Source organism: Pinus tabuliformis, chromosome 6 (genome assembly GCF_031772625.1).
Source record: "Pinus tabuliformis cultivar Carrire ecotype Pingquan chromosome 6, CPIR1, whole genome shotgun sequence".
NCBI lineage: Eukaryota > Viridiplantae > Streptophyta > Pinopsida > Pinales > Pinaceae > Pinus > Pinus tabuliformis.
The window spans coordinates 1,835,798,649-1,835,812,628 of record NC_142292.1 but is presented as its reverse complement, the minus strand read 5'-3'; the positions used below and the strand labels follow the sequence as shown (position 1 = coordinate 1,835,812,628).

Sequence of the window (13,980 nt, the reverse complement as noted above, 5' to 3'; positions counted from 1 at the left end):
AAAAAGGCCCTGTGCATGGATTTGCAAATAAGAGCGTTGCCAAAACGCCTCATGTGAATGAGCCCCCATCCGCCAATCTTTTTAGGACAGGTGATAAGGTCCATCCTTGCAAGATGAAATTTCGAATGATAGGAGTGGCCTCCCCATAGGAAATTTGCAGCCGTAGATTGCATAATTTTATGAACTTTTGCAGGGAGGACAAAAAGGTGGCCCCAGTATACTGCAAGTTGGGAAAGAACCGCTTGGACCAGGACAAGACGGCCAGCCAGTGATAAGAGTCTCAGTTCCCATCTAGAAATTTTGCTATAGAATCTATCAATGAGCCATAACCAATCAGCAAATTTGTTGTTTTTGACTTTGAGTCGGAAGCCCAGATAAGGGAGACCGTCGGATAGAAGAGCGAGATTGATGCCGAATCTATCCGCAACCCATTGGGCCATGGCCAGATTGGAATTGTTATGGAAAAGCTTGGTTTTGTCACTGTTGATGAGAAGTCCGGTGGCAGCATGAAACTTCTGAAAGATGATGAATAAACATGCCCAAGAGGTCTTACATAGCATAGCAAAAATGAGGATGTCATCAACAAAGAAATTGTGAGAGAGGGAGATGTTCTTACAGATCTTGACGGCCTTACACCTTCCCTGAGATACAGCAAGATTGATATGCGAGCTAAGAGAGTTCATGACCAATATAAATAGGAGAGGGGACAGAGGGCATCCCTGTCGGAGGCCTCTTTCAGCATGGAAGAATGTAGAAGGGATGCCATTAATAATGACCGAGAAGTGGACAGATTCCACACATGCCATGATCCAGCTGCAAGCCCGAGGCGAGAGTCCTATTTTTGCAAGGAGAACTCGGATGAAGCCCCAACTGACACAGTCAAAAGCCTTTGATAGATCAATCTTGAGGGCAGCGGCGTCAATGTTTTTCGATTCAATGGCATATAAACCTTCTTGAGCAAGGGCAACAGCATCCAGAATAAGCCGGTCCTTCAGAAAAGCATGTTGTTGAGGAGATTTATTATTTTGAATTTAATTTTGAAACATTCCTAACATTTTAAAACTACCATAAACATAATATTCTCAAACTATATCTTACCAATAATACATTATTTAGTTGATGACAATTGAAAGTTAAAATTGTGATATTATAAATAGTTTGTGATATTATAAACTATTTATAATTGATCTTTTCGATTTTTTTGAGCACCATATGAAATGTGAAAATTTCTCCCCAACGTAGCCTCCTTAACCCTGAACTAACATGACCTTGATGAAGCCAAAGGAGGTCAAGCAACTAAGCGAAGGTTCGTTCTGACCGGAAGGATACAGGTAACAGAGGTTCTTCTCGAGTAGTGAACGCATTCACTGATATACTCTTCACGATAAAGCAGGCTGGTGTTGCCTAAGTCTTATGTATTCTATGCAAAACCATGGAAGGAAGAAGAAATCATATCAGGACCAGAGCAGTGGATGAGGAGCTGGAGTGGAATGAAAACGAATAGCAGGGACGGCACTAGACAAGGATGGTTGTGAAGAACCAGAATATCACCATAGCCAAAGGCAGAAGCAGAAGAGGAAACCGAAAACAATGAAGGGAAGAGAGCATCAGAGGAAGATGAGGACGATCAGGACCGACATCACGGGCACCCAAGTAAGCAAAATTTTCGTAAATCACAAACACATACAAGTCCTCTTCTACATTAACAGTAGCCATAGTCGCATTGATAAGTCACCTCTGTCGAAAGGGCGTGTAGATATTACTCATTTATTACCAGCAAAACCCAAAACATCCACACCCACACCCACATCACTGAAGATTCGGTGTTGTGTGTTTTCAACCAAAAACGGCATGCCCATCACCCCCAGCGTTGTAGATGGCGATGAAGATGCATTGATAAACAATGTGTGTGCAATGGTTCGAGAAGAGCGTTGGAATGATTTAGCGGCCTCCACACTGCTGAAATCCACTTTGGCCCCTCTTCATGTATCTCAAGTTCTTGTGAAGCTAAGAGAAGAAGCCTCATTGGCTCTTAGGTTCTTCAAATGGGCAAGCCAACAGCAAGGTTTTTATCATACTACAGAGTCGCATTGCATGATTGCCCACATACTCTACAAGGGCAGAATGTATCATCATGCCCAAGAGATCCTCAAGAGTCTTGTGAGGGCACAGAAACGTGAACACCCGAGTCCAAACCTGTTTGACATGGTGAGGGCAACACAGAGGGCATGCAATTCGCCTTCCAGAGTGTTCGATGCCCTTTTGAGAACTTACACCGAAGCTAGGATGCTGGAAGAGGCCTCTGAAGTTTTTTATAGAATGAAGAAGTTTAGGATTGTTCCCACTGTTTATGCCTGTAATATGCTTCTGCATAGTTTTTGGAAATCCAATCGTGGGGACTTAGCGAGGAAGTTCTTCGCAGACATGACGGGCAGTGGGGTTCTTCCCAATGTTTTTACATACAATATTATGATTAATTTCACGTGCAAAGAGGGGGATTTGCAGTGTGCAAGGGGCCTTTTCAATCAAATGAAAGAGATGGGCTGCCAACCGGACATTGTTACTTACAATTCACTGATTGATGGATATTGTAAGGAAGGGAAACTGGAGGAAGTGAAGGGGTTGTACGATGAAATGCAGGAAACTGGTTGCAAACCCGATATCATTACTTATAATACTCTCATTAATGGGCATTGCAAGCAAAGGCAGCTAAAGAATGCCTTGGATGTCCTTAATGAGATGACAGAAAATGGTATCTTGCCCAATGTGATCACGTTCAGTACAGTTATTGATGAACTATGTAAGGAAGGCATGATGCAAGAGGCGAACAATGCCTTCGAGGCCTTGAGAGGACAAGGCTTACATCCCAATGAGTTTACCTTTACTTGTCTTATTGATGGAAATTGTAAAGAGGGTAATCTGCAAGAAGCTGCCAAACTTTATGATCAAATGGTAGAATCTGGTTTAACTCCTAGCGCTGTCACATATGGGGCTCTTGTTGATGGTTTATGCAAGGAAGGAAAAGTACGGGAAGCTGATGATCTTTTCAAGAAAATGTCAGAGACTACAATATCTCCTAACAAATTTATATTCACTGCCCTAATTTATGGGCATTTCAATCAGGGAAATATGCAGGAGGCATTGGAAATTTTTGATAAAATACAAGAGCAAGGTATTGAACCAGACATTCAAGTCTATGGTGCTGTTATCCAAGGCCTTTGCAATCTATGTCAGTTACAGGAAGCCAAAACAGTCATCAATAAAATGATGGAAAGGGGTCTGCACATGAATGATGTTATCTATACCACTCTTATTCACGCACATTTTAAGGAAGGCAATATGCAGGAGGCCCTCAATCTGCATAATGAAATGTTAGACCGGGGTATTACTTCCGATCTCGTCTGTTATTCTGTGCTTATTGATGGGCTTTGCAAACAAGGCTCACTACGTGAGGCAAAAATCTGCTTTGATAGACTAAAAGAATCGGGTATGTCACCTAATGCAGTCACTTACACATCACTCATTGATGGGCTTTGTAAAGGTAGCAATTTGCAGGAAGCCAAGCTGCTCTTCAAGGAAATGTTAGAAAATGATTTGGTTCCTGACAAGATTGTTTATACTGCCCTGATTGATGGAAATTTAAAGGAGCGTGATATTCACGAAGCTCTTGACCTGAAAAGGAAAATGGTGGAGAGGGGTATTGAACCTGATTTATATACATATTCGTCTCTTATTTGGGGACTTAGTAATGAAGGCCTGATGCAAGAAGCAAATTCTACTTTTAATGAAATGACTGGGAAGGGCATTGTGCCTGATAGTATTGTTTATAATATCTTGATGAGAGTACATGTCAAAATGGGAAATATCGAGGAAGTTTACAAGCTGCAGAATGATATGGTAAAAAGAGGCATAACCCAAACATAATTACTTCTTGCAGTCCCATTTAAAATCGTTTGTAATAAAGAAAGCCTGGAAAGGGTTGGTAAGGGTTATGATGAATAACAAGAAGAAAACATGCATCTTGAAGTTCTGCTTCATAGAAAATTTGGCATGTTCACCTTTCCGTCAGCAGGTAAAGGCTTCACCATTGAAAATGGATGAATGACATCAGGTGATTCTTAGCTGTGATAATCTAATAGCCCTGATGGCTATCATTATTTTGATCAGGGAATGCTTCATGTGTATTCCTGCAATGGATCATGACATTGATGCCCTTAGAAGGTTCCACTTGAATTTTGATCTTCTGAGCGAAGCCATTGATGCAAGTCAACCCAGGAAGTGACTTACCCTAGTACGATTGACATTGGACAATCACTATGATATGCACGGGTGCAATTGCAATAGAATTCTATGTTGGATATCCGATACTTAGGGGACTTGGAAAGAGTTTTCTCAACCTGGAAGTCTGGTAATCGTTGGCTGTCAATTCAATTGTTTAGATTTCAACCACCTCTATTTCTTGATTTATCAGAGCAGGATTGCGGTCTGTAGACAGCATTCTCAGGGGTATTACTCTACACATAAAAATGTGTTAACTTGGAATGTTCTTGGAAGCAGTGGCTATTACTTAATTATATCAATTTCGGTCAACTGTCTTTCTGTATTTATAAATACAGGATCACATTCAGTGCACCCCATTTTAGGGGCATTATATTGCAAATAAAACATAGGGACAATGACATATTGCGGTCAAAGAGTTCTGAAATCACTGTGGCACAAAGGTACGTTTGTAAGAAAAATTCAAAAATTATACCAAGGACAAATTATATGACTGAAAGATTTTATGTTTCTATTTGCTTAAGGGATAGACACTAGCTGGTTATTAGGAAAAAGAGATGAATATTTATATTCTTAGTATCTCACATGATACAATAATTGGACATTTATATTTCTCAGAAGATAGTTCGTAGTTGTTTTGGATCGTGCCATTTTTCTGATTAAATTTCTATTGATCATTTGCATTCCATGCAAACCAAATTATAGGAAAAAGCAAGAAGTCTATTAGTGAAGTCCAATGGGGATTTGAGCTGGAATGGAGCAAAGAAAAGTGAGAGTTTGATTCATCAAGCTGTAATATTGACTACGTGTCCTCAGGCTGTCAATCTTGTTGAATTAACCAACATTTCTCCAAGTATTATCTGCATGTATTTACCAAGAAGCAGATTCAGATCCATTTTTGGAAAATGTGAACAGCAGCCTTCAGCAGCCAATCTGGAACTGGTAGAACTATATGTATTATGAAGAATCATTCCTAAGGCATGACTGGATAGCATTCTTTAGACGTGATGATACCTTGAATTTACATGGCTTCAGTAGCTTCAGTTGATCCGTATGAAATTCTGGTCAAAGACTCAAGTGCTAGTCTAATTCTGTTTAATGCAGTCTTATTATTTTACATTTGAATTGCATCCTTTCAAATTGCCATTTAAAAAAGCTGGCTGGCCATGAATATCCATCCTATTACTGTTCCTATTATTGATAAATCTCATGGTCTTACAATCATCTTGCATCCACTGTTTCAACTTTCAAGGAATTAGTGTAGCTGCCAAAGCTACAACCAAAGCATTTGAAAGTGGATTGCTACACACAGGTGATTTAGGAGTCATTCATCCTGATGGCTACCTTGAACACAAGGATAGATCAAAAGACGTTATTATCTCAGGGAGTGAGAATGTTAGCAGCATTGAAGTTGGGATTGTTGTCTATGCTCATCCAGATGTACCTGAAGCTACAATTGTAGGGCAACCAGATGATTATTAGGGTGAAAATCCCTGTACTTGGTGAAGCTGAATGATTTTTTGAAGAAGAGTTTACTCCAGAAAACATCATCAATGTCTGCGGCTACATTTATTACATTATATGACTCCTTGAACTGTTTTCTTTGGAGACATACTGAAGACACTGACAGAGACAATTCAAAAGTATCTTCATGTAACGAAAAAAATTTGTATACAAAGCGGAATAATCAGAACATCTAGTATATGTAAAGATCTAATGTAGGATAAGTAATATATATTATATAAGAATTGTTGAATGTACAAAGATATGAGATTGTTACAAATGAGGCCTGCTTATATACCTAGGTCGGTGCCTCTTCATGAAAGATTATGTCCCATTAGACATGTCTCTTCAGTACTAATTACTAATTAATTAATCATTATCATAATTATTCATAACATTGTCTTCTTCTTCAAAAAGTTTTGTCCTCAAAGCTTATTGTTGACAAGGCATATCCTCTGTTTTCTATCTTGTAATTTGTTTGCATCTTTTAAGAATTCTCTGAGTAGTCATCTTCGTTGATACAAGATGATAGGATCCTCTAAGTGATAAACAAAACGGTTGCATTGAGAAGGGATCAGACCATCCTAAATTAATCTTCTGTGGAACTTCGCAATTACTTGATCGCTGGGATAATTTGTTATCGTTAGTCTGGATTGTGCTGACATCATTATTCTTCGAAACACGAGTTTGTTGTTTTTGTTTTGAGTGATACAGATACACAAATTGATTGGGATGTCTGCCCTTGTGGTCGAATGTTGATAAAGAGTATTGGAGATTTGATTTTCCTTTATCTTACGTGTGTCGTTTTCTTGATTTACTTGAAGTATCTGATTCCCTTTAGCTATGGAAGTTGTGTGGTTTATTTCTGGATTTTCGCTTCAAATTTTCGTTACTTGAACTGCGACTTCTGAGTACATCTTCCAACTGGTTTATCCTCTTCTTGAGTTGTGATATTCATTGGATCGGTATTCGTTCCTTTATCTTCAACTGGAACTGTTACAATTGGAGACTTCGATACTTTCTCTTGAGTGCATTGTTCTAACTTGTATTTTAGTGACTTCTTGTCCTTCTTAAGCTTCTTAATTTGCATTAATAATTTTTCACTGTGGTCTTTAAGTCGAGAAACTTCTTCATTTCTATTAGCAGTGATTTTGTCAATTTCTCTTTACATATTTTGTAAGACTTTTTTACCTTCTTGAAAAATTACTTTTAAAATATCTTGTATGCTAAGTCACCTGACACGGGGATTTGGGATTCGTAGGATACAGGGATTCGAGAGTCGGATTCGGACACGTTGACCCCCTGAAACAGGACACATAGGATTTGTTATATATTATTTTATTAAAAAATATATATATATTTAAAATCTCTCTCTCTCTCTCTATATATATATATATATTAAAAACTAAATATTTCTTACACAAATTCTCATTAAGGATACAAATTCATTGATTTCAAACATAGATTATCTAGATGTTAGTTTTATTGTTTACAAAGTAAGTTAGTAATAGTAACATTATAGCAATTAGCATGCATAGTACATAAAAAATTCAAATACATGTCACATAAAATGATAAATCATGATTCATAAATGAAAGACAACTTACAGTTACAAGATAGTAAGATAAAGACACTGATAATTGTAGTTTTCTGATTAAGTCATAAAATCAAAATGTGTTATATAGGTAGTGCAATGACAATGCCGCATTGACAAATAGAAATAGAAAATATAAAACAACTATAGGTATACAAGCCTCAAGGCAATAGGTAGCCCATGAATCATGAGTCAACAATCCTCATAGTCATGATCAGAATCAGCATCAATGTCCTCATCATCATGGTTACCACTGCTCTCCTTTGCATCGTCCTCCTCCCCTATATCCATAGTCGCCTCTGCATCTGCTGGTGTGGAGGATGACCCCTCAAAAATATCACCGTCATCAAATCTAACAGGCTCTAGCACTGGATCCTTGAGATCCATGTTGGCCAATGCCAACTCAACATTGCTGTCCAAACCCATATCATCAGGAAAGACATCCCACATCTTTGTCTTTCCCGTCAACCACTCTTCCCTTTGCCTGTAAATAAGACGAAGGTTGGTGTGCACATACACCATTGTCTCTGCCTTGGACTACTCAAGCTTGCTCTTCTTCACACTATACAAAGTCCCATATGTGCTCCAATTCCTCTCACAACAAGAGGATGAAGTCACCTGAGAGAGGAGTCTCATGGCTAATTGCTGAAGAGGAGGGCTTGTTGCCCCATGATTTGCCCACCAAGAATAGGGCTTCTTAGCCCCCTGTCTCTAATCACATCATATCCTGCAAATCGACCAGTGCCAGTGGAAAACTCTGCAAAGGCATCCTCCACCTCATCAAGGGATGCTCTATCCTAGAAAACCCGCCTGAATGCATCTTTCCTCCCTTGTGAGATTTCACCATCCATGTGAGGAGGGAATCTGCAGGAAGGTCCACCATTCAGCCACTCATGGCTGTAGTATTTTGGGTTCAATGAGTGAGCCAAACAATGTAAAGGTGTGCAATTCTTGTCCCATCTGTTGACAAGAATATCCTGTATAGTACCACAGAAGGCCTCTGGTGATGTCTCATACTCGGGGCACTCACTCTGTAGAATAATGCTCCTCATAGACTCAATCATGGAATCCCATCCCTCATAAACCTCTCCTAGGATGGGTTTGTCTGTATCTGCAAATCGAAGCAAAGAAATGATAGGGACCATGGTCTGAATAATTAGATCTACTCTCTCCCACCAAACATCATCTAGCACTGTGTCCTTCACTCTTTTAGAGGCTACTTGATCTATCTTTCTCTAAAAAGACCAAAACTCAGAAATAACCATGGCCCCAAGAGCAGTCTTGACCTCCCTCAACCTCGTCAACATTCATATCAACCTCTTCAACATCATGAATGAAGAGGCAAACCGTGTATCAGCAATCTTCAACAATGATAGATTGTTGTACTCCTTGTAGATAGTGAGGGCATTTGTATGATTTTGCACAAAGTTACGGATATGTCGTGCATCCTCAATAATGCTACCAATCCAAAGCACATTAGAAGCAATGGATTTCAGTGCTAAGTTCAATGAATGGACAATGCAAGGTGTCCAAAACACTTGTGGATATTTAGCTTCCACAATCATGCCAGCAGCGTTGCAAACAGGTGCATTATCTGTAATGATTTGCACACAAGAATCAACACCTACATCTTCAATAACTTTAATAAATAACTCACCCATAAATTGTGCATCTTTGTATTCTCCAAGTGTATCCACTGCTTTCAAGAAAATTGGACCATTCAAGGAAGACACCATGAAGTTGATGATTGGGTGTCGTGCTGGATTTGTCCATCCATCAGAAACAATGCTAACTCCAGATGTTGGCCATGATGCTTTAATAGGCTCAAGCATTTTTTGCACCTCTTTTTTTGCCTTCGTCAACAATGTGGTTCTAAGCTTCTCTAAACTAGGAGGTACATACCATGATGGAGACCCGTGAGTTAGAGCTCGACACATGTCAATAAATAGAGTTGAGCGTGCAACATTAAATGATATGAAGTTTTGATAGAAAAAGAAGGCAATGGTGAGATCAAGCTCTTCCCGTTTCTCTTTTTGAAAAATCTTGTCCATTGCTAAGTGTAATTGCTCTTCTTTTTGCTGCTTGTCCCCCTATAGAACTCTCAAATGGAAATTTGGTGGTGCCTTTCCTAAAAAATGGAAGGGGGTCTTCATTCTTGGTTTTTCTTGATTTTGCAGCAACATTTTCCATACCAACAGTGAACTCCTTTTCCATTTCTTTCCTCTTTTGTAAAGGAATATCTTTACAAGCTCCAATTCCAAAACCTAGTAAAGCCAACAAATGGCCTTTCACACGGTAATATGTGCTTTTGAAAGAAATGTGGCAAAAGTGGCATCTCCATTGTACATTGCCTCCTCCCTTCCCCTTGGTGCTTGTCCCATTCTCTCTTGTGGCATATTTCCACAAGGGATATTTCTCAATGCTGTCTTTAGGTCCTCCTTTTCCCTCAACATTACTTGCAACAGACTCTAATGATATTGGGGGAGGAGGGGCATCTCCAATGGAGACATTCTTCCCCTTCCTTTGCCCCCTAACTGCTGCCCTTGATTGAGCCATGAACACTGTAAAAAAAAATAAACAAAACATGCACAAATTTGTAAAAAAAATCATATACAAACTGCTGTAATAGAGATGAAATGCACTTACTAGGTGCTTGAATCTCCTTGCCGAACGCTCCACATCCTTAGCTCCTTACTCCAAACCCTTAGCTCCTTGCTCACAGCTCAATGTATGCAAAACTAAAAGAGAGAAATGGTAAAAGACTGAAAGACAACGCCTTTTTATGCCTATGGGTTTCATTTTTTGGGGATTCGAATCCCAAAATCGGGACACGTACGAGATTCGTATGTGTCCTGTTAGGACACGACGTGCCCCATTCTGGGATTCGAATCCCCAACAAATCGTGTCCAATTCGTGGGATTCGGACATGTAGCCTCCTTTCAACGAATCCGGTTTCATAGCTTGTATGTCTTCTTGTGTTACTAAATTTGACTTCAGTGTAACATCCTATAATGTTATTTTTTTCTTTTTGTATGAAAATGCCATTTTTTTTTGTAATTAGGATGAAAGATCCTAATGTTTCCATCCATCGTGAACCCAAAATAATGTCACCTTGATCGTTTGATAGGGTTCGAACAGAGAATTGCGATATAAATGTATAATCCCTAATGTTTAATTGTAAATCAGTTATTTCATATTTTTTTTGTCCAAGAAGTCTAATTTTTCGATAGTATTTGACTTAAGAATTATGGTTTGCAATTTTAGGATTTATATAATTTTTATTTTCGGCAGAAGAGATAGAAATAGTAACATCTTTTCCTGCCAGAGTTCCCTTAATTCTAAATAGCACTAAAGCATAGTTAAATGGAGTTTCTAGAAATCTTCCTTCATTTCTGAATTAGACTTCATTCTTTTTTTTTAAAGGAATGGATAACATTTTTCTTTAACAAAACTGGAAACTGGCTAGGTCCCTTACAATCAAGGAGAGCTTTGTCTCAGATTTTTGCAGATACATAAACATAGAGACCCTATTGCTACCAATTTTATTCCTATATATTTTCTTTACATCTTTCAAACTATAGATTTTCCAGAAAACCCCACAGTACTTTACTATCCGACAAAACATGAGATTAAAAAATGACGGCTACCGCAACTTCCAGGTTCAGATTCCTCCTAAGCCGCCTCAGATGGCATGCCTAGTTCCGCATTCCTCCTAGCAACAGGTTCCAACTCTCGATTCGCAGCAACTGCATTTCCCTTCGCCATTGGAGCGAAGCCATCACATAACCCGAATACCTCCTTCAGAGCCCCCATAGTGGCCGTTTCAACTTGCAATTCGATGTTATCCACTTTGTGTTTCAAATTCACCATACCAGTGTTCAGGTGTTCCATTGCCTTTTGTATCAGCTCCATGTCCTTCCCTAAACCAGACAGATGGGAAAACACAACTGCCATGTTTTCATGAATCTCCTTGACTATATCCTTAATAACTTGCTTGCTTGAATTGTCTAACATTTCTGCCACACTCCCATTGCGCCCGAGCTCCTCTGCATCGTTCCCACTTCCATTATTACTCGCAGAGGCCATCTTTTTCACTATCCTCCCCTGCACAAGAATAATTCGATGATTGAGCTGCTTCAACCAGCTACTATAAATAATCGCCTACTCCTTATCGAATTTTACTCCCATCTTATCAAGCTTAAATGCATTTCCTATCTGCAACATAGCCAAGCCACCTTCTGCCATCTCTATCACCGCCAATTTCCTATCGAATCGAACCGCGATGGTACTGAGACTACTCTCACCTGAAGTCCCATTTATTAACCAAGGGAAGCGAGCCCACTTGTCTTGTAACATGGCTACCTTACTCCCCCGCGCCCACCTATTCTTAAATGCCCAACTATCGTTGTCCTCTCCCGAGGAACTCCTATGAATCCTCATGATATTATCATATTTAATTGACCGCTGATCCTTGTTAATTCCCATGCTCCAGCTGTGATCCATTAGGGTTATGTTTAATATCTCATTTAAGGAACGTGACATATGACACTATGATGATCAATGAGTAAAATTCCTTGTTCTAATTCCACTCCCTTGTTGGCTTGGAGATCTGCCATATGATTATTTGCTCTTTTGACATGAAAATTTTTGTAATCTTCTAATTTTTTGAGAAGATACATTATCCTTATGATCAAGGGAGAAGTTTCTGAGTCAAGAAGGAACTCATTCTTGGAAAGTTTTATGCATTTTTGAATTACCACCATTGAGTCACCTACAATGATCAATTTCCTGATGCCTTTAGAGATGCTAATCTTTAGGCCTTGCCAAAGTGAGAGCGCTTCGACTTGATTGTTCAAGGCTTTCTCAAGTCCCCAAGCAAACTTTATTTTAGATTTTTCTTCGAGGTTAAAAAGCACCCCTCCTGCTCCAACCTCCCTTGGACTTCATTCTTTTTACTTGGGTTGAACTTGTGGTTATTTTTAAATTACTTTTAATACTTTTAAAATATTCATTTTTCCTTTTAATATGGACTTCGAGAGTATAAGAATATATTCTATTTTTTTACCCTTTTATTTTTAAATAATTTTATGGCCAAAGGCCTAATTGTGAAATGGAGAACCTCCAATTACTTGTGTAGCGAAACGCTTTGAATTGTGACGGCAATGAAGTTGTTGGCCAAAGGCCAGATCAAACTGGCTCTCTGCTGTGGTTGAGCGGCCAGAGGATTGAACAACTCTGATACTAATGTAACAAACAAAGTTCGTATACAAAGCGGAATACTCAAAATATCTGGTATATGTAAGTATCCATTGTAGGATAAGTAATATATATTATATAAGAATTATTGAATGTACAAAGATATGAGATTGTTACAAATGAAGCCTGCTTATATACCTAGGCCGGTGCCTCTTCATGGAAGGTCATGGCCCATTAGACACACCTCTTCAATACTAATTACTAATTAATTAATCATTATTACTATTATCATCATTATTTATATTTTATATTATTAATTTTATATATATTTTATTCATAACACTGGAAAGAGCCAAAGCTTTAGGCACAGTCTTTCCCAGTGCTAGGACTGCAAGTCTCCTTATAGAATTAGGTCATGAGTGATCTCCAAATTAACAAGCTCACAGAATTCTCAGAGATTGCCCACATTGACATCATATAGCTTTGGTTTAGTTTACAGAGGAATTGGGTGTGTTTCTGTGCCATTAAATAATGATTTTTACTATATATTGTTTATATTATATATTCATTTTGATCAGTGGGGATGATATTGCATCCCCACGAGAAACAAAATCAAGGGATTTGACTTCTTTGTTGTGTCTAGTAGAGCCATGGCCAATGGAACCCAAAACCTTTCTTTTGGTACACTGGATTAGTGTTTTCTGACTTTCTCATAATTCTACTAGAGATAATGCCAATGGGATCATAAACACCTGCTTTTGATCCTAACCCATAAAAAAAAATAGATTGCCTGTCCCTCTGATTGGCATATTTGAGGAAAAGGGAGCAGCTGCACTATTCAAACCTGATTGTTTTGTACAGGAAGAATTCAAAGGGAGAAATGCTGAATACTTCACACTGGAATTTTTGTTCAAGTAAACTGCCTCAAGACTTCTGCATTTCTATATTGAGTTTGATTATTTCGAGGAAATCCAATTGTAGCCTAACCCTGAGAAGAAGCTGATACACAGCTGATGATGTTATATTTTTTTTAATTCCCAAAACCATCTTCCTTTGTCTTGTCTTCTATCAGGGCATTGCCAAACATGGAGATTTCGGAATTTTTGTGGGAGGCCAACAAGAGGTTCTGTTGTGAAGGTCCAAACCCAGATGTTGCGTCGAAAGTTGTAATCCCCCGATCTCCAAAATCAAGATTAGGCTTCTCATGTTGCACTGGATAGATGTAGAATGCCTCCATGGGCGTTGCAAGGATTGCCCCATAGAGGGCTTGAGGCATTCAACAAAAGAGTTTTTCCCTGGTTTATTGCTGTAGCTTCAACCTCTTTGAGCATCCCCTGTGACCTTTCTTAGGACTTAAAGTGAGAATCAGTTCCCACATGGACCATTTGAAGATGCGTGCTTTACACTTT

General features: G+C 38.9%; 1 protein-coding gene across 1 annotated transcript; it reads left to right on the top strand.

Annotated features, from left to right (window-relative positions):
- Window positions 1-1,218: 1,218 nt before the first annotated feature.
- LOC149266337 (uncharacterized) lies at window positions 1,219-5,823 on the top strand. Its single transcript, XM_089430328.1, has 2 exons — window positions 1,219-4,721; window positions 4,984-5,823. Exon 1 carries the CDS (start codon window positions 1,591-1,593, stop codon window positions 3,922-3,924), a length of 2,334 nt encoding a protein of 777 aa, XP_089286454.1. The 5' UTR covers window positions 1,219-1,590; the 3' UTR covers window positions 3,925-4,721; window positions 4,984-5,823.
- Window positions 5,824-13,980: the final 8,157 nt, after the last annotated feature.